The sequence below is a fragment of the Heterodontus francisci genome, chromosome 6 (genome assembly GCF_036365525.1).
Source record: "Heterodontus francisci isolate sHetFra1 chromosome 6, sHetFra1.hap1, whole genome shotgun sequence".
Lineage (NCBI taxonomy): Eukaryota > Metazoa > Chordata > Chondrichthyes > Heterodontiformes > Heterodontidae > Heterodontus > Heterodontus francisci.
Genome location: NC_090376.1, coordinates 71,358,721 through 71,378,138, shown reverse-complemented (window position 1 = coordinate 71,378,138; position 19,418 = coordinate 71,358,721). Strand labels below are relative to the sequence as shown.

Genomic DNA, 19,418 nt, shown 5'->3' with positions numbered 1-19,418 from the left:
GAACATTAATGAACCAGATGGGTTGTTACAACAATCCAGCTGTTTCATGGTCACTGTTACTGATGCATTTATTTGTTCCAGATTTAACAATAATAACATATTTGCATTGTGCCTTTAATGTAATAAAATGTCCCAAGGTGCTTCACAGGAGCATTATAAAACAAAATATGACACTGACCCAATTAAGGAGATATTGGATCAGATGACCAAAAGCTTGGTCAGAAGTACATTTTAAGGAGTGTTCTAAAGGAGGAAAGTGAGGCAGAGAGGTGTAGGGAGGAAATTCCAGACCTTAGGGCCTGGACAGCTGAATGCATGGCCACCAATGATGGAGTGCTCAAGAGTCCAGAATTAGATAAGTGCAGATATCTCAGACAGTTGTAGGTCTGGAGGTGATTACAGAGATAGAGAGGAGCAAGGCCATGGAGGGATTTGAAAACAATAATGAGAATTTTAAAATCAAGACATTGCTTGACTGGAGCCAATGTAAGTTAGCAAGTATGTGGGTGATAGGTGAACAGGACTTGCTGCGAATTAAGACTTGGGCAACAGAGTTTTGGGTGACTGGAGTTTGAGGAGTAGAATGTGGGAGACCAGCCAGTTTGAACAGTCAAGTCTAGAGGTAACAAAGACATGAATGAGGGTTTCAGCAGCAGATGAGCTGAGACGGGCAAAGTTGGGTGATATTATGTAGGTGGAAATAGCGGTCTTAGTGATGGTGTGAATATGTAGTTGGAAGCTCATCTTGGGGTCAGATATGACGCCAAGATTGCGAACGGACTGGTTTAGTCTCAAGTAGAAGGATGGAGTCTGTAGCTAGGGAACGGAGTTTGGAGTGGGGACTGAAAATAATGGCTTCAGTCTTTCCGATATTTAATTGGAGGAAATTTCTGTTCTTTCAGTATCAGATGTCAGATAAGCAGTCTGATAATTTAGCAGCGGTGGAGGATAATTTAGCAATGGTGGAGGAGTCACGAGAGATGGTGGCAAGGTAGAGCTGGGTGTCATCAGCACACGTGAATCTTTAACCGTGTGCTTTTGGATGATATCACTGAGCAGTAGCAGGTAGATGAGAAACAGGAGGGGGATAAGGATAGACCCTTGAGGGATACCAGCGGTAATGGTGCGGGCATGGGAAGAGAAGCCTTTGCAAGTGATACTCTGGCTGTGATTAGATAGCTAAGAATGGAACCAGGTGAGAGCAGTTCCACCCAGCTGCATGACAGTGGAGCAGTGTTGGAAAGCGATGGTGTGATCCAAAGTATCAAAGGCTGTAGACTGGTTGAGAAGGAATAGTTTACCTTTGTCACAGTCACATAGGATGTCATTTGAGACTTTAATAAGAGCTGTTTTGGTACTATAGCGGGGCGGAAATCTAATTGGAGGGATTCACGAAAGGAGTTCTAGGAAAACTGAGCACGGATTTGGGAGGCAACAACGCGTTCAAGGACTTTGGAAAGCAAAGAGACTTGAGCTACATATCCCATATTTTATTCACTATGAAAACCAATTGTTTTGACCTTTTCCGCATTTCCCATCTCCATTCCAATCTTGCTCCCACTGCTGCCAAAACTTTTCCATCCCCCCTAGGCTAATATTCTCCTTTTACAGCCTCCTAAGCACCACCCTCCATAAAGATGTGAGTACATATCTGTTTCTTAAGTGATAAAATTCTCTTCTCAAGTCCTGCATCCAGGTGCTTAGTAAATTGTGTAGGTGGCAGCAGGAAGTTGCAGCTTGGGACTTGGACATATTAAGTGAGTGGGGAAAACTATCGTAGATGGAGTTCAAGGTGGGGAAGTGTTTGGTCGTCCAATTTGGATGTGAGAAAAACAAATTGGAATATGTTCTTCCTTTTCTGCCTTTCCTTCTCTTACTCATGAACTGAGCAGAAGAAAACATTTTTCTTGCCTTTCTATTTAACAGTAATAATCAGTGTACCTCTGAATTTTAATCTCTTGTTCATTCTTGGTGGCAAAGATTATGTCCTGGAATAATATTTTGCAGAACAGAAAGAGGCCATTTGGCCATCATGCCTGTGCCAGCTCTCTGAAAGAGCTTTGTAGCTTATCTATAGCTTTGACACGCTTTTTAAAGTGAGGCAAAAGTGGATATAATATTCTAACTGCAGCATAACCAACGATTCATATAGAATTGGCTTTATCTCTTTGCTTTTGTACTCTGATCCTGATTTATGAAATTTCAGATGTTTTTCCTCATCAGCTTGTCCTTTCACTTTTAACGTTGTGTATATTTGAACCTCAGGTACCTCCAAAACCTAATGAAATCTGAAACTGTTGAATTGTCTTCATTCAAAGTTCACTTTTTAAATCTTCAGCCAAATGTGCAGAGAACTGGAAATACCATATTGTTAGCTTCATGCAAAGCAGAAAGATTTACTATGATGGTAAAAGATGCATTTTTAAGTTTTCCTGCTTATTTGATCATAATTCTGACCCAATGAGTATACCTAAAAATTAATTGTTTTATAGTTGGGCATTTTCACATATTTGGGAAGTTTGAGTAAGTTCCAGTAAGAAATACCACCAATCTTTTTTTAGGTCATTGAGAACCAGGCTTTCATAGGAACATTCCATTCTAGGCCTTTTTCTCATTAACTAGAATTTACACTAGTAGTCCATTACATTGGTACTTCTACAAACTGTCAGGGAGTTGAAGAGACACATGAGTGAACCTATTTTGGCTGCTGCTGCACCATATTTTGTGAGAGCTGCAAGGTTAATTTGCAGGTAAGTTGCAACTTAGCACACCTATATGCAAATATCTAATATCGCTGCATTTCAAATTTAAAACATTTTTTGGCTGATTGGTAGATCATAGGTATTTTGCTACTGAGTACTAAATGTGGGCATATGGCTCTATTGCAATTGATTACTTTCTTCATCTCTGCCAGCATCTTTTTTATTTTTACTTCAGATTGATAGGTTGTATGATTGGAAGAAAAGTCCAGATACAGATGTGGTTGCCGCGTTAAAGAAGCAGAAAAAGAACACAAAAGATGAATTTGACGAGAGAGCCAAATCCACTATTGTGGAATTTGCACAACAGGTTTTGTGACTTTCTCTGTTATGTATCTTTTTTAAACAAAGTTGGGAAAAAAATTAAATTTCAGTTTATGTTCAGAATATGTTTTCAGCCAAGTCCAGCGTGATGCCACTCCAAATGCATCTTCCCCTCCTCTCCACTGTCAGCATTCCGAAGGGATCATTCCCTCCGCGACACCCTGGTCCACTCTTCCATTACCCCCAACACCTCGTCCCCTTCTCACATCACTTTCCCATGCAATCGCAGAAGATGTAATACATGCCCCTTTACCTCCTCTCTCTTCACTATCCAAGGCCCCAAACACTCCTTTCAGGTGAAGCGGTGATTTATTTGTTGTACATTCAATTTAGTACACTGTATTCTCCACTCACAAAGTGATCTCCTCTAATTTGGGGAGACCAAAAGCAGATTGGGTGACCATTTTGTGGTAGACCTTTGCTCAGTCCGAAAACATGACCCCGAGGTTCCTGTCGCTTGCCATTTCAACACATCCCCCTGCTTTCATGCCCACATCTCTGTCCTGGGCTTGCTGTAGTGTTCCAGTGAACATCAACGCAAGTTCAAGGAACAGCATCGCATTTACCAATTAGGCACTCTACGGCCTACCGGACTGAACATTTAGTTCAATAATTTCATCCCCCCCTTTTTTATTTTTAGTTTTATTTTTTATTTTATTTTAGTTTGTTTCATCATTAATTTTTTTACCATGTGCCTGCCCACTTTTTTCATGTTTGTGCTTTTGGCCAGGGCTGCTCATTATTCTGTCATTTAACACCCTCTCTGCACTAACATTTGGTCTTTCACCACACTATTAACACACCCTTTGCCTTTGCTCCATGACTTTCTGGTCAGCTATTCTCTGTGACCCGCTGTCCTATCAACACCTTCCCTTGTGTTATCTTTTGCCCCATCCCCATTTATTTGCTTAAAACCTAATCCATTTCTAACCTTTGCCAGTTCTGATGAAAGCTCACTGACATGAAAAGTTAGTTCTGCTTCTCTCTTCACAGATGCTGCCAGACCTGCTGAGTATTTCCAGCATTTTTTGTTTTTATTTCAGATTTCCAGCATCTGCAGTATTTTGCTTTTATTTGTTTCCCTAACTATTGCTTTCTGTTCAAAGAATGATACAGCACAGAAAGGGGCTATTCAGCCCATCATGCCTGTACCGGCTCTTTGGGGAACTATCCAATTAATCCTGCTGCGCTGCTCTTTACCCATAGCCTGGTGCATTTTTTCACTGCAAGTATTGATCCAATCATCTTTTCAATATTACTATTGAATCTGCTTTTTTAGGCAGTGCTTTCCAGATCACAACAACTCACTGTGTTTAAGATAAAGAATGTTGCCTCATGTTGCCTCTGGTTCTTTTGTCTATCACCTTAAATCTACGTCCTCTGGTTATTGACCATTCTGCCACTGAAAACTGTTTCTTGTTCACTCTATCAAAACTATTTATGTTTTTGAACACCACCTCTTAACCTTCTCTGCTTTAAGAACAATCCCATTTTCACCAATCTCGCCACATAACTGAATTTCCGCAACCCTGGTCTGTTTCTAGTAAATCTCTTCTGCACCCAGGGCGGCGCAGTGGCTAACACCGCAACCTCACAGCTCTAGCGACCCGAGTTCGGTTCTGGGTACTGCCTGTGTGGAGTTTGCAAGTTTTCCCTGTGACTGTGTGGGTTTCCTATGGGTGCTCCGGTTTCCTCCCACATGCCAATGACTTGCGAGTTGATAGGTAAATTGGCCATTGTAAAAAAAAAAAATTGCCCCTAGTGTAGGTAGGTGGTCAGAGAATTGAGGGACGGTGGGGATGTGAGAGGGAAAAATGGGATTAATGTAGGATTGGTATAAATGGGTGGTTGATGGTCGGTGCGGACTCGGTGGGCCTGTTACGGTGCTGTATCTATGACTCTAAATTACGTCAAGTTGGCACACAGATGAAAATCAAATACTTAAATATTAGTGGAACTCTCAGGGTATTGTTCATTGAATTGAAGGATATGTTGGTTGTTTTTTTGAAATTCAATCTCATAATGTGGGGAATACTGTGAAGGCCACATTTCCTTTCCTTCCCCAATTGCTCTGTGGTGGTGATGGCCACCTTTTTGACCCTCTGCAGTCTTGGCTCTCATAATGCTGTTAGGTAGAGAATTTCAGGATTTAAACCAATGATGATGAAGGACTTGCAATGTATGTCCAAATTAGGCTGGTTTGTGATTTAGGGGGAATTCAAAAGCGATGGTCTTCCCATGACAATGTTGCTCCAGTCTTGTGATAGAGGTCAAGAGGCTGGGAGGAGCTGCTGAGTAAGCTAGGTCAGTTGCTGCAATGCATTCTTTACCTACATACTCCATTTTAACCTAAGTTTATTCTTTTTGTTTAAAAAAGTGCAAGACAGTAAGTAAGATGCACTAGGTTAGAAGCAGGTACCTAGTGTTCAGTAACACAGAAAGGGATGGTTCCAAATAGAGAGGAGGAAAATCAGGGATACACCCACTTAGAAAAAGGGGAGAGGGATAAACCCGGAAACTACAGGTCAATCAGCCTAACGTCAGTGATGGGGAAGTCATAGAGTTATACAGCGCAGAAACAGGCCCTTTGGCCCATCATGTCTGTGCCGGCCATCAAGCACCTATCTACTCTAATCCCATTTTCCAGCACTTGGCCCGTAGCCTCGTATGCTATGGTGTTTCAAGTGCTCATCTAAATACTCCTTAAATGTGAGATTCCTGTCTCTACCACCCCTTCAGTCAGATTCCAACCACCCTCTGGGTGAAATTTTTTTTCCTCAAATCCCCTCTAAACCTCCTGCCCCTTACCTTGAATCTATGCCCCCTGGTGGTCCCCTCCACTAAGGGAAAAAGTTTCTTCCTATCTACCCTATCTATGCCCCTCATAATTTTGTATACCTCAATCGGGTCCCCCCTCGGCCTTCTCTGCTCTAGGGAAAACAACCCTAGCCTATCCAGTCTCTCTTCATAGCTGAAATGCTCCAGCCCAGGCAACATCCTGGTGAATCTCCTCTGCACCCTCTCCAGTGTAATCACATCCTTCCCATAGTGTGGCGACCAGAACTGTACACAGTACTCCAGCTGTGGCCTAAGTAGTGTTTTAGACAGCTCCATCATAAGCTCCCTGCTCTGATATTCTGTGCCTCGGCTAATAAAGGCAAGTAACCCATATGCCTTCCTAACAACCTTATCTACCTGTTCTGCTGCCTTCAGTGATTTATGGACAGGTACACCAAGGTCCCTCTAACACTCTGTATTTCCTAGGGTCCTACCATCTATTGTATATTCCCTTGCCTTGTTAGTCCTCCCAAAATTCATCACCTCATACTTCTCAGGATTAAATTCCATTTGCCACTGCTCTGCCCATCTTACCAGCTCATCTATATCATCCTGTAATCTAAGGCTTTCCTCCTCACTATTTACCACTATTGAATACCACTATTCACCACCAGTTTTCGTGTCATCGTGCCAAGGCAGGAAATTCTGGGACAGAATTAATTGGCATTTGGAAAGGTATGGTCTAATAAATGAAAGTCAGCATGCATTTGTCAAAGGTAAATAGTGTTTGATTAATGATCAGTTCTTTCATGAAGTAATGGAGAAGGTTGATGAGAGTAGTGCGACTTATGTGCATACAGATTTTCAAAAGGCATTTGACAAAGTACCATATAATAGATTTGTTCACAAAATTAAAGGCCGAGAGATTAAAGGGACAGTGACAGTATGGATACAAAATTGGCTAAGGTGCAGAAAGCATAGCGTAGTAGTGAACAGTTGTTTTTCAGACTGGAGGGTGCAATATAGTGGTGTCCCCAGTTATCAGTATTGGAACCACTGTTCTTTTTGATATTCTATTAATGGCCTGGACCTGGGTATTTTGGGTATAATTTCAAAGTTTGCAAATGATTTGAACTGGAAATGCAGTAAACAATGAGAAGGAAAGTAACAAACTTCAAGAGGGCATAGACAGTATGGTGAAATCAGCAGCCATATGCTAGATGAAATTTAATGCAGAGAAGTGTGAAATTATGCATTTTGATAGGACGAATGAGGCAAGGCCATTAATGGTTTAATTTTGAAGCGGGTGCAGGAACAGAAAGACCTGGGGGTGTATGTACACAAATTTTTAAAGGTGGCAGGACAAATTAAGCAGGCTGTCAAAATCGTATATGGGATCCTTGGCTTTATTAGTGGAGGCATACAGTAGAAAACCAAGGAGGTTATGCTAAATCTTTATAAAACACCGTACTATGTTCAATTTTGGGCACGACACTTTAGGAAGGATGTCAAGGCCTTAAAGAGAGTCCTAGAGAGATACAGCACTGAAACAGGCCCTTCGGCTCAACGAGTCCGCGCCGACCATCAACCACCCATTTATACTAATCCTACATTAATCCCATTTTCCCCCTCTCATCCCCACCTTCCCTCAATTCTCCTACCACCTACCTACACTAGGGGCAATTTTTTTTTTACAATGGCCAATTTACCTATCAACCCGCAAGTCTTTGGCATGTGGGAGGAAACCGGAGCACCCGGAGGAAACCCACGCGGTCACAGGGAAAACCTGCAAACTCCACACAGGCAGCACCCAGAACCAGGCCTGCGTCGCTGGAGCTGTGAGGCTGCGGTGCTAACCACTGTGCCATTGTAGTTGTTAGGGTGAAGTGATTCTGTCCTAATGACTAAACTATTTTATGGGCATATATATATCTGTATATTGCTAATGGATAACATGCATCACATTTTTAGGGTCTGAATGCTGCTTTATTCTTTGAGAACAAAGATCCACGTACATTTGTGTCATTAATACCTACATCAGCTCACACTGGAGATGGCATGGGAAATCTTATTGCAATGCTGGTGGAACTGACCCAGACTATGCTTGCCAAGAGACTAGCATATTCTATGGAACTAAGAGCTCAAGTTATGGAGGTAAGTACTCAAGAGCTACTGTAAATTTAGAGAAATAATTTCCAGTAATTTACAGCTCTGTCTAGAAAATATTCTGCAGCAATATATTTCTAAATTTAATTTTTACAGTATATAGTATAGGTCACAAAACAATACTGTAATGAATAAAGCAGTGCCCTTCCTTTGTTGGCTTACCTGTAGTAGCTGAAGTCGCAGACAGCTCTCAGGTACCTAGATACAGTGGCCACTCATCATCTGAGTGATTAGAAAGTCAGTGTTAGAAGACTTTGTGGCATCACAACCAAACATGATTTTCCCTTTGCATGATCACTATCAACAAACATAAACGTCTTACCGCAGGGGTTACTAGGTAGCCATCGAGAGTAAAAACCTTATTTTTCACATTTCCTTTTCATCCATCCCTTTGCTAGCCTAGAGATATTGAGACGAATTGAAGTGTTCCGATCAGTGCCCTAGTTCAGCACCATAGACCAGGGATTGAACCAGTAGTCTTTCTGGTGTATTGCACCATAGACCAGGGATTGAACCAGTAGTCTTTCTGGTGTATATGGCATAATAGCACACACTGAAGCCTTCAGGAGAGTTCAGGATAACCCTTTTATATTTTTTAAATGGATAGCAAAATGAAGGGGTGATTATCAACAGCTGTCAATCTTGGCTCAGTGATAGCATTCTCACCTGAGTCAGAAGGTTCAAGCCCTACTCCAGAGCCTTGAGCACATATTCTGAGTTGGAAACTCAGTGTAGTACTGAGGGAGTACTCCACTTCGAAGTTATATTCTAAATTGAGACCCAGCATCCCACCTTGGGTGGATCTAGAAGACCGCTTGATGCCATTTGAAGAGTGCGACGTTCTCCTGAATGTTTTGGCCAACATTTATCTCTCAACCAACATTACTAAAACAGGTTATCTGGCTATTTGTTTCATTGCCGTCTATGAGACCTTACCATGTACAATTTGGCTGAGGTGTTTTCCTACGTTACAACAGTGTCTACAATTCAAAACACTTGATTAGCTGGGAAGCACTTTGGGGCATCTTTTGATCATGAGAAGCAAAATATTAATGCATTTTCTTTCTTGTGTGGAAAACTCATGTTTTTAATTACAGTAAGCATGCATTTTTTTGTTCCTATATATCTGTAAAGCTCTATTAAGCTGCCAGATTCAGTATTCTAGGTGTTTTATTCAGTGAAAGTGAACCTTCACGTAACTTAACTGTCTTTCCAAAGCAGTTCGTGAAAATTAACAGTTAAATGGAAATATTCATATGGTTCTCAATATGTTTTTATCCCTATTTTTATCTCCCTGTTCATACCCAATAAGGCAGACCTGTGCTCGATAGCCCCTGCCAAGCGACTGGTTACAGGGATTTCCCAACTCAGTGGGTGTGAGGTGCTTATCAATGTTGAGACAAGCAACACATTTCTTATTGTTTTTCAGTCTTTAGACAAACAACTTAAATTAGAATTTTAGCTACCTTTTGTCTAGGCTTTTTTTTAAAAAAAGGACCAGAATAAACTTTGCTTTAAAAACCCAATATTTAAACACTTTTTCCCAAGTCCTTTCTGCAGAAAAATGGTCAAAAGTTCAAGGCCTGATAGTTGCCTAGTTGTTTAACTTGGCGATTGTTATAAACTTTTGTAAACTGACATATTTTCTTCTCTGGATTGGAACTGTTTACTGTGGTTAACAGTTGATAATCTGTGTTCATTTACATCAGGGTTGTCCAACATACGGCCCACAGACCAGGAACCAGCCCGCCAAAGGTTCCCATCCAGCCGGCGGATGAACGGGGCCATCCTCATCCTTGCCAGGGCTCCATGAATGGAGATAAGAAATTTCCCATTGTCAGACCGGCTTTTAAAAAAGATTGCAAGTCAGTTTCACAGCTGACAGGTGCTGGGAGCGGGAACAGCAGTTTCCCAACTTTGAACAGATTTGGGGTTTTCCAGCGGGTTCCAACTTTTTTTTAAAAAGCTCGCTGGAAAATCCCAAATCTGTCGGAAGTTGGGAAGCGGCTGCTCCTGATACAGCAGCTGTCAGCTGTGAAACTGACTTGTGATCTTTTTAAAAAAAAAACTGACCAACCATCTGCTGAGCATTCCTGCTCTCTGCAACAGTGGGGGAGTGGGGTGGGGGCGCGGGGAGGGAAACCGAGAGAGTGGAAGGGAGAAGGGGGGCTGAGAGAGCAGGTGGGGGAAAACTGGGGGGACACAGAGGGGGGCAGCAACATGGGGGTGGGGGGGGGGCACAGAGAGAGAGTGATCCTCTTGACAGAATGACATCTATCCAGAATACTCCACATTGCTACAAGAAGTGTGCGGGCAAACATTGACTACTTGTGTAAGCAGAAAAAGGCCAGGTATCTCATTAAATCATTGAAGAGAAAGTAAGTCAATAAATTAGTCTTCTCATTTAAAGCTTCTTCACAAAAATGTATACTTATTGTTGTTTTGATTAATAGTAAGATACATTTTTAATGCCTTTATCTTTCCAAAATTCTCTCACCAGCCCCCTATGTAAGACAAAAATTGTAATGTGGCCCCCCCCACCCCCATGCGAAAAGGGTGGACAATACTGATTTACATCTTGTACCTACTGCTAGGATATACCCGAGTTATTAGTGGGGGGAATCATATAGGCAGCATTATTGTAATTCTTTAAAAATCTGATGATTTATTGGTTAAGTGCAATTCAGGCTGTGGTACTAAGTCATACAGACCAGGAAGATCCCAGGTTCAGCTGCAATTCACACAGTTCACTAATCTTAATCAGGTTGACTGAAGGTACCACATTTGGTCTCAACATCCTGTTATAAGAAAGGGAAGCAAAGGTTTTCTAGATACGTCATATTCAACTCTGTGGGACTGGATCAGCCCAGATCTGCCGTCATTGAATGAGCGTATGCTTCTGGCCAGCAGCATGTCAGAATCCCTGAGGAAAGATATCATCACCCCTATTTACAAGCAGAAGGGTGAGAGCAAAAAGATCAGAAATTGGAAGCCCATTAACAAAATTCTGTCCAAGATTATCTCCAGTTGAGTCAAGTCTGCTCTGAAACTGGTAATCCACTCAGATCAGACCTTCCCTGTACCCAGCAGGAAAATCTCTGATAGCCTCACACTGCTCAAGGATATGATTGCCTCCATACAAGATATGAGGGTGTGTTGTGATAATGTATTAGTATGTTAAATATATATATGCTAATATGTATGTCATCACAGGAAGGGATGCACTATCACGTGATTCAGTTCTCTTGCACAGTTAGTTAGCACATGTAAGCTGAAGCAACAAGTCTTCATTAAAGCTTTGTGTTCAGCCTCTATGCCTGCCCTTCAACTTTGTTTGTGTTAATCTTGAAAGAGGTTATACAACAGGATACACATGTGCCTAGTAAGCTCGGACCATGAGAAAACCTTTGATAGAATGTCGCACATGCACATGATGGGTGTGCTGTCCAAAATCCGGTTTGGGGAGGGAATCTGCAGTTGGATCCAACTGCTCTGCACAAACATCAGTAGTGTAGTTTGACGGGATTTGGAAAGCTTTCCAATCAATTTTGTAGTCAGACAAGGCTGCCCTCTTTCTTCCATGTCTTGTTCGTGTGTTGCATCAAACCTTTTACTGTGTCTATCAGAAAGGATGCAGGAGTGACAATTATAGGCCACAGAAGTGCTCAGATCAAGGTTTCCATAAACTTTGATGGCGTCACCATTTTCTTGGATCGCTGTTGGTCCGCAGATTGATGAACATCGACAACCAGTTTGAAATGGCCTCCGAAACCAGACTAAATCACAGCAAAAGTGAGGCCATGTTCTTTGGAAACTGGGCTGACCAATCCTTTGTCCCCTTCCCTGTCAGGCCAGATTACCTGAAGCAGCTGGGAATAGAGTTTGGAGGGGTGGGAACGTGCCCCAAGAATTGGGATGAGCGTATAACCGGAGTAAAACAGAAACTCAGCATGTGGGAGCAACACTATCTCTGGATTGTGGGTAAGAACCTAGCCATCAGATTTGAGGTGCTCCTAAGTGTTGGTATACATGGCACAAGTCTGGCCCACACTCTGTTCTTGCGTTGCAACAGTCACCTGAGCCATCTTCCACTTTATCTGGAGATCGAAAATGGACTGTGTCCGCAGGGGCGCGATTTACAAATTCCAGATAAAGGGAGGAAAAACACACCCAATGTCGCCCTCATCCTGATGGCCACCTTTCGTGTGTGGCTGCATCAGGCTGTGCATAGGCCCTCAGGGCACAAACACCAAGTGTCACCGCACGCTGAGGTTCTACCAGTCCAAAATGTTGGAAAGGATGGGTCTAGCTGCACTGCCACGGAACACTGCATTCAGTTGGCCCTTTTAGAAATATTTTTGGAGAAAAACACCTTTGTCCACAAGTCAATCAGGCAGTGGGCTGCATGTAATGTTCTCGAGGCCTTGCAGAAAAGGGAGATGGTGGATCCTGTTAGTTGGTTTGCTGAGCAGGCTGTCAACATCATTTGGCAAATGTCTCATCACCAGAACTTCACAGCAAGCATAAGATGAAACTTGGCTGGTGTTGAGAACTTCCTGCTTCTCGTCAAAAGGTGCCAGAGGATTTTTTTTTTTATGCCCACCTGAATGGGCAGGCAAGGTCTTGATTTTACATCTCTGCTGAAAGATGGCATTTCCAACTGTGTATTACTACCTTAGCAATGCATTGAAATATCTCAGGGCATGTGCTCAAGTCCTAAAATGAGGCTTGAACTCTTGACTGTCAGAGGTGAGAATACTAACAACTGAGTGAAGTTGATGCATGTCCCCCACTAAGGTGACGACCTTGTCCAGTTCACCAGTTGATTCTCGTGTTTTAGCAGATGTGGAGAATGGCAAAGTACCAGAGAAACATAGAAATGTAGAAAATAGGAGCAGGAGTAGGCCATTTGGCCCTTCGAGCCTGCTCTGCTATTCATTATGATCATGGCTGATCATCCAACTCAGTAACCTGTTCCTGCTTTCTCCCCATACCCTTTGATCCCTTTAGACCCAAGAGCTATATCTAACTCCTTCTTGAAAACATACAATGTTTTGGCCTTAACTGCTTTCTGTGGTAGCGAATTCCACAGGCTCACCACTCTCTGGGTGAAGAAATTTCTCCTCATCTCAGTCCTGAAAGGTTTACCCCGTATCCTTAGACTATGACCCCTAGTCCTGGACTCCCCACCATCTGGAACATCCTTCCTGCATCTACCTTGTCAAGTCCTGTTAGAATTTTATAGGTTTCTATGAGATCCCCCCTCACTCTTCTGAACTCCAGCGAATATAGTCCTAACCAACTTGATCTCTCCTCATACGTCAGTCCCGCTATCCCAGGAATCAGTCTGGTAAACCTTCGCTGCACTCCCTCTATAGCAAGAACATCCTTCCTCAGATAAGGAGACCAAAACTACATACAATATTCCAGGTGTGGCCTCACCAAGGCCCTGTATAATTGCAGCAAGATATGCCTGCTCCTGTACTCTAATCCTCTCGCTATGAAGGCCAACATACCATTTGCCTTTTTAACCGCCTGTTGGACCTGCATGCTTACGTTCAGCGACTGGTGTACGAGAACACCCATGTCTCGCTGAATATTCCCCTCTCTTAGTTTATAGCCGTTCACAGTGGGGCGGCACAGTGGTTGGCACCGCAGCCTCACAGCACCAGCGACCCGGGTTCAATTCTGGGTACTGCCTGTGTGGAGTTTGCAAGTTCTCCCTGTGTCTGCGTGGGTTTCCTCCGGGTGCTCCGGTTTCTTCCCACAAGCCAAAAGACTTGCAGGTTGATAAGTAAATTGGCCATTAGCAATTGCCCCTAGTATAGGTAGGTGGTAGGGAAATATAGGGATAGGTGGGGATGTGGTAGGAATATGGAATTAGTGTAGGATTAGTATAAATGGGTGGTTGATGGTCGGCACAGACTCGGTGGGCCAAAGGGCCTGTTTCTGTGCTGTATCACTAAACTAAACTAAATATAATAATCTGCCTTCCTGCTTTTGCTACCAAAGTGGATAACGTCACATTTATCCACATTATACTGCATCTGCCATGCATTAGCCCACTCACTCAACTTGTCCAAATCACCCCGAAGCCCCTCTGCATCCTCCTCACAACTCACCCTCTCACCCAGTTTTGTGTCATCTCAAATTTGGAGATATTACATTTAGTTCCCTCATCTAAATCATTAATATATATTGTGAATAGCTGGGGTCCTAGCACCGATCCCTGTGGTACTCCACTAGTCACTGCCTGCCATTCGGAAAAAGACCCATTTATCCCTGCACTTTGTTTCCTGTCCGCCAAACAATTTTTTATCCATCGCAGTACATTACCCCCAATCCCATGCGCTTTAATTTTACACATTAATCTCTTATGTGGGACTTTGTCGAAAGCCTTCTGAAAGTCCCAATAAACCACATCCACCGGCTCCCCCTCTACTAGTTACATCCTCCAAGAATTCTAGCAGATTTGTCAAGCATGATTTTCCTTTCGTAAATCCATGCTGACTTTGCCTGATTCTACCACTGTTCTCTAAGTGCTCTGCTATAAAATCTTTGATAATGGACTCTGGAATTTTTCCCACTACCAACGTCAGGCTGACTGGTCTATAATTCCCTGCTTTCTCTCTACCTCCCTTTTTAAATAGTGGGGTTTAAATAGAGGATTGCTTATGTTCATAGAAAAGTATTGCATTATGAATGAGCAGTTTTTGGAAAAGGGAGCATAAAGGAAATAAATGGCCCAGAATGGATAATATGGCAGTAACCACAAAATATGTTGGCAAAAGTGAATTTGTGTCTTTTTGTCTGGATGTTTTTTCAGGTAAAGGCACTTCCTGGAATGGGAACGACGATTGATGTGATTCTAATTAATGGTAATATGAAGGAAGGAGATACTATTATTGTCCCTGGAGTTGAAGGTCCTATAGTTACACAGATCAGAGGTCTCCTATTACCGCCACCTCTCAAAGAATTGAGAGTAAAAGTATGGAAAATAATGCTATGTTAAAAAATATGTTGATGTTTTATCTACCATATTCATGCGTTGTATTATAGTAAAACTTAGTTTTGTGGTTCTTTTATGTTAAAGGTTTTTATGATTATTTTGTGCCATCACAAAGTTATAGCACTATGTCTCTCTCCCAACCCTAACACATCCCTTCAAATCACCAAATTTCACATCACATCATTTCAGAATCTTTTGAAATAATTTCAGCAGAGTTTTGGTCCATTTTGGTATTTGTTGAACTGGAAACTGTATCCACATCTGTGTGTCTCTAACACTTGTGACCTTGGTTTAAATGAATTCATGCAGTTAAGTGATGAAGTGACTTTCTCTTGTCAGATATCTAATAAAAGAAACATTTGGTGGGATTTACTAATTTGTATGTATTCAGTTAACTGATGAGTAGTTACAGCATGCAATTTTGATAACTACCTAAAAAAAGGGTATGTGTACATTGGTCATGATGGGGAGAGGCGATGCAAAAATAATCAGAATTTTTAAAATGAGCCATGAAGAAATGGAGAATAGTAAGCTGCAGAGACCATTGAAAAGAGAGTTGAGGGGATCCTCATTGAAGTATAGAAAACATTAAATGGAATAGATAAATGGAACCCAGATTAATACTGGTCAGTAGGACACTAAGTTTAAATTCTCTTAAAGTATATTTTAAATGTGTATAAGAAAAAAAACTAAGGTGAAAAACGTGTGGAATAATCTACCAGCTAAGACAGTAGAGTCAAAGACATGACATTCAAAATGCAGTTGGCAAGGTGAGTTGGAGAATTAACTTGATCAAATTTGTTCTGTTAAAGGGCCTAATCCTGTCCTTGGCTTTATGCTCTATTTCACTTAGTGAATACTTAGGAATGAGAACATTATTTTAAAAATGCATTTAACAATGCAAAACTGATTTTTAAAAAACAGGTTATATTGTAATTTTTATTACTACTTTTATATCTGTTGAGAATATAGTACATCTTTTAGGACCAGGCTGTTTTAGTGCAAAATTCTTTCTTTCAATGTTACTGGTGAAATATTAATTAGTAGAATGTATTAAACTATAGCATCAATGTACAACACCAGTGTACTGTTGAATTCAGTCAACATTACAGCAATAGGTTGCAAAGTAATTTTATGCAAACACTTTGTAGCTCTGAGTGTTAGTTTTTTTTTTAAAGTGCAAGCTCTTTATCTCAGAACAATTGACAGAGTTCATTGTGTTGAAGATGTGTTGATTTCATAACTAATTATTTCAGCAAAATGCTACTGCATGAATTTTTGGTGATACTATCCTGAATTGGAAGCTTGAATATTTGACTAAACAGTAAGCAAATGAGAATTTAAACAGAAATTGAGCTTTTCTGTTGGTACAACTGAGTTAGTGGACCTCTACTGGGTAAGATCATAAGAAAAAGGAGTAGGCCATTCGGTCCCTTGAGCTTTCTGTGCCATTCAATAAGATCATAGCTGACCTGATTTGCTGCCAGCCCCATAACCCTTGACTCCCTTGTTATCAAAAATCTGTGTAACTCCATCTTGAATATATTCAACAACCCAGCCTCTGCTGCTCTCTCGGGAAGAGAATTCCAAAGATTAATGACCCTCTGAGAGAAGAGATTCCTCCTCGTCTCCGTCTTAAATGCGAGAGTCCTTAGCAGGTCAGAGGCTAGGAATTCTGCGGTGAGCAACTCACCTCCTGTCTCCCCAGTGCCTGTCCACCATCTACAAGGCACAAGTCAGGAGTGTGATGGAATACTCTCCACTTGCCTGGATGGGTGCAGCTCCAACAACGCTCAAGAAGCTCGACACAATCCAGGACAAAGCAGGTCACTTGATGGGCGCCCCATTCACCAGCTTCAACATTCACTCACTCCACTGTCGACACGCTGTGGCAGCAGTGTGTACCATCTACTGGATGCACTGCAGCAGCTTGCCATGGCTCCTTCAACAGCATCTTCCAAACCTGTGACCTCTACCACCAACGACAAGTACAGCAGATGCATTGGAACACCGCCACCTGCAAGTTCCCCTCCAAACCACACACCATCCTGACTTGGAACTATATCACCATTCCGTCACTGTCGCTGGGTCAAAATTCTGGAACTCCCTTCCTAATAGCACTGTTGGTGTACCTACGTTCCAAGGCCTGCAGCGGTTCAAGAAGGCAGCTCACAACCACCTTCTCGAGGGCAATAAGGATGGGCAATAAATGCTGGCTTAGCCAGTGACTTGCACAGCCTATGAACGAATAAAAAGTAAGGCACCCAGATCCCTCTGTACCACAACATACTGCAGTATCTCGCCATTTAAATAATCTACTTTTCTATTCTTCCCACCAAAGTGGACAACCTCACATTTTCCTACATTATACTCCATCTGCCAAATTTTCATCCACTCACTTAACCTATCTATATCTCTTCAGAGACACTGGGCTGAATCGAGGTCCCCCCACCAGGCATTAGGGTCCGTGGTGGGGGAGGCCTGAAGATCACTCTGGAGGAGGCCCGACCCTGACCCTGCGCTGTGAGGGCCCAGCCAGATAATCAGAGGTAGAAAGGCCTCGGGGCGCGCCCCCACCACTTGGTGACGGGCAAGGCATTTACATATTTAAATAAATTTAAATACCTGACTTAATTGCAAGCCTGCCTCCGGTCCCGGTGTGATCTTTGTGGTGCTGGCAGGCACTCCGGCGCCTTCCGATTCCCGTCCGGGGAATCGAGGCGCCAAACTGGTTGGGAGGGGGGAGCAGCCAAACGGGAGGGGGGAGCATGTCATTTTTTCCTGTGCGGAGGAGGGGAGCAGTGATAAAGGGCTTTCATTGGTGGAGTGGATGGTGGGAAGGGGTAAAGTTGATGATTTATGCACTTTGAGGGGGGAAAGGTCAGTTTGAAAAGTAAGTGTTTTGGGGTGGAGAGGGAAAGCATTTGATATTGTTATTTGGGGGGAGAGGGCGGTGGAATGGAATTGCAGAGGTTCAGGAATACTGCTTTTAAGGATGGTGTGTGGCTTGGAGGGGAACTTGCAGGTGGTGGTGTTCCCACGAATCTGCTGTCCTTGTCCTTCTAGGTGGTAGAGGTCGTGGGTTTGGAAGGTGTTGCCTGAGTAGCCTTGGTGCCTTGCTGCAGTGCATCTTGTAGATGGTACACACTGCTGCCATTGTGCGTCGGTGGTGGAGGGAGTGAATGTTTGTGCACATGCTGTCAATCAAGCGGGGCTACTTTGCTCTGAATAGTGTCGAGCTTCTTGAGTGTTGTTGGAGCTGCACCCATCCAGTCAAGTGGAGAGTATTCCATCACACTCCTGACTTATGCCTTGTAGATGGTGGACAGGCTTTGGGGAGTTGGGAAGTGAGTTACTCCCCACAGGATTCCTAGCCTCTGACCTGCTCTTGTAGCCATGGTATTTATGTGGCTACTCCAGTTCAGTTTCTGGTCAATGGTAACCCCCAGGATGTTGACAGTGGGGGATTCAGCAATTGTAATGCTGTTGAATGTCAAGGGAGATGGTTAGATTCTCTCTTATTGGAGATGGTCATTGCCTGGCATTTGTGTGGCGTGAATGTTATTTGCCACTTATCAGCTCAAGCCTCGATATTGTCCAGGTCTTGCTGCATTTCTGCACAGACTGCATGAGTATCTGAGGAGTCGTAAATGGTGCTGAACATTGTGCAATCATCAGCGAACATCCCCACTTCTGACCTTATGATTGAAGCAAGGTCATTGATAAAGCAGCTGACGATGGTTGGGCCTAGGACACTACCCTAAGGAACTCCTGCAGTGAAGTCCTGGAGCTGAGATTATTGACCCCCAACAACCACAGCCATCTTCTTTTGCGCTAGGTGCGATTCCAACCAGCAGAGAGATTTCCCCCTGATTCCCATTGACTCCAGAATTGCTAGGGCTCCTTGATGCCATACTTTGTCAAATGCTGCCTTCAAGTCAAGGGGAGTCACTCTCACCTCACTTCTTGAGTTCAGCTCTTTTGTCCATGTTTGAACCAAGGCTGTAATGAGGTCAGGAGCTGAGTGGCCGTGGTGGAACCCAAACTGAGCATCACTGAGCAAGTTATTGCTAAGCTAGTGCCTTTTGATAACACTGTCGACAACATCTATTGCTTTACTGATGATCGAATGTAGACTGATGGGGCGGTAATTGGCCGGGTTGGATTTGTCCTGCTTTTTGTGTACAGTACATACCTGGGCAATTTTCCACATTACTGGGTAGATGCTAGTGTTGTAGCTGTACTGGAACAGCTTGGCTAGGGGCACGGCAAGATCTGGAGCACAGGTCTTCAGTACTATTGCTGGAATATTGTCAGGCCCCATAGCCTTTGCAACATCCAGTGCCTTCAGTCGTTTCTTGATATCACGCAGAGTGAATCGA

At 42.9% G+C, this 19,418-nt stretch overlaps 1 protein-coding gene across 1 annotated transcript in view; it reads left to right on the top strand.

Moving 5' to 3' along the window:
• The window catches only part of eif5b (eukaryotic translation initiation factor 5B), a 187,632-nt gene that overhangs the window by 128,922 nt on the left and 39,292 nt on the right, over positions 1–19,418 (top strand). The window contains exons 15-17 of the mRNA XM_068033891.1: positions 2,938–3,069; positions 7,833–8,015; positions 14,854–15,015. Of these exons, the coding sequence (XP_067889992.1) occupies positions 2,938–3,069; positions 7,833–8,015; positions 14,854–15,015 (477 nt within the window). The remainder of the gene's footprint in view (positions 1–2,937; positions 3,070–7,832; positions 8,016–14,853; positions 15,016–19,418) is intronic.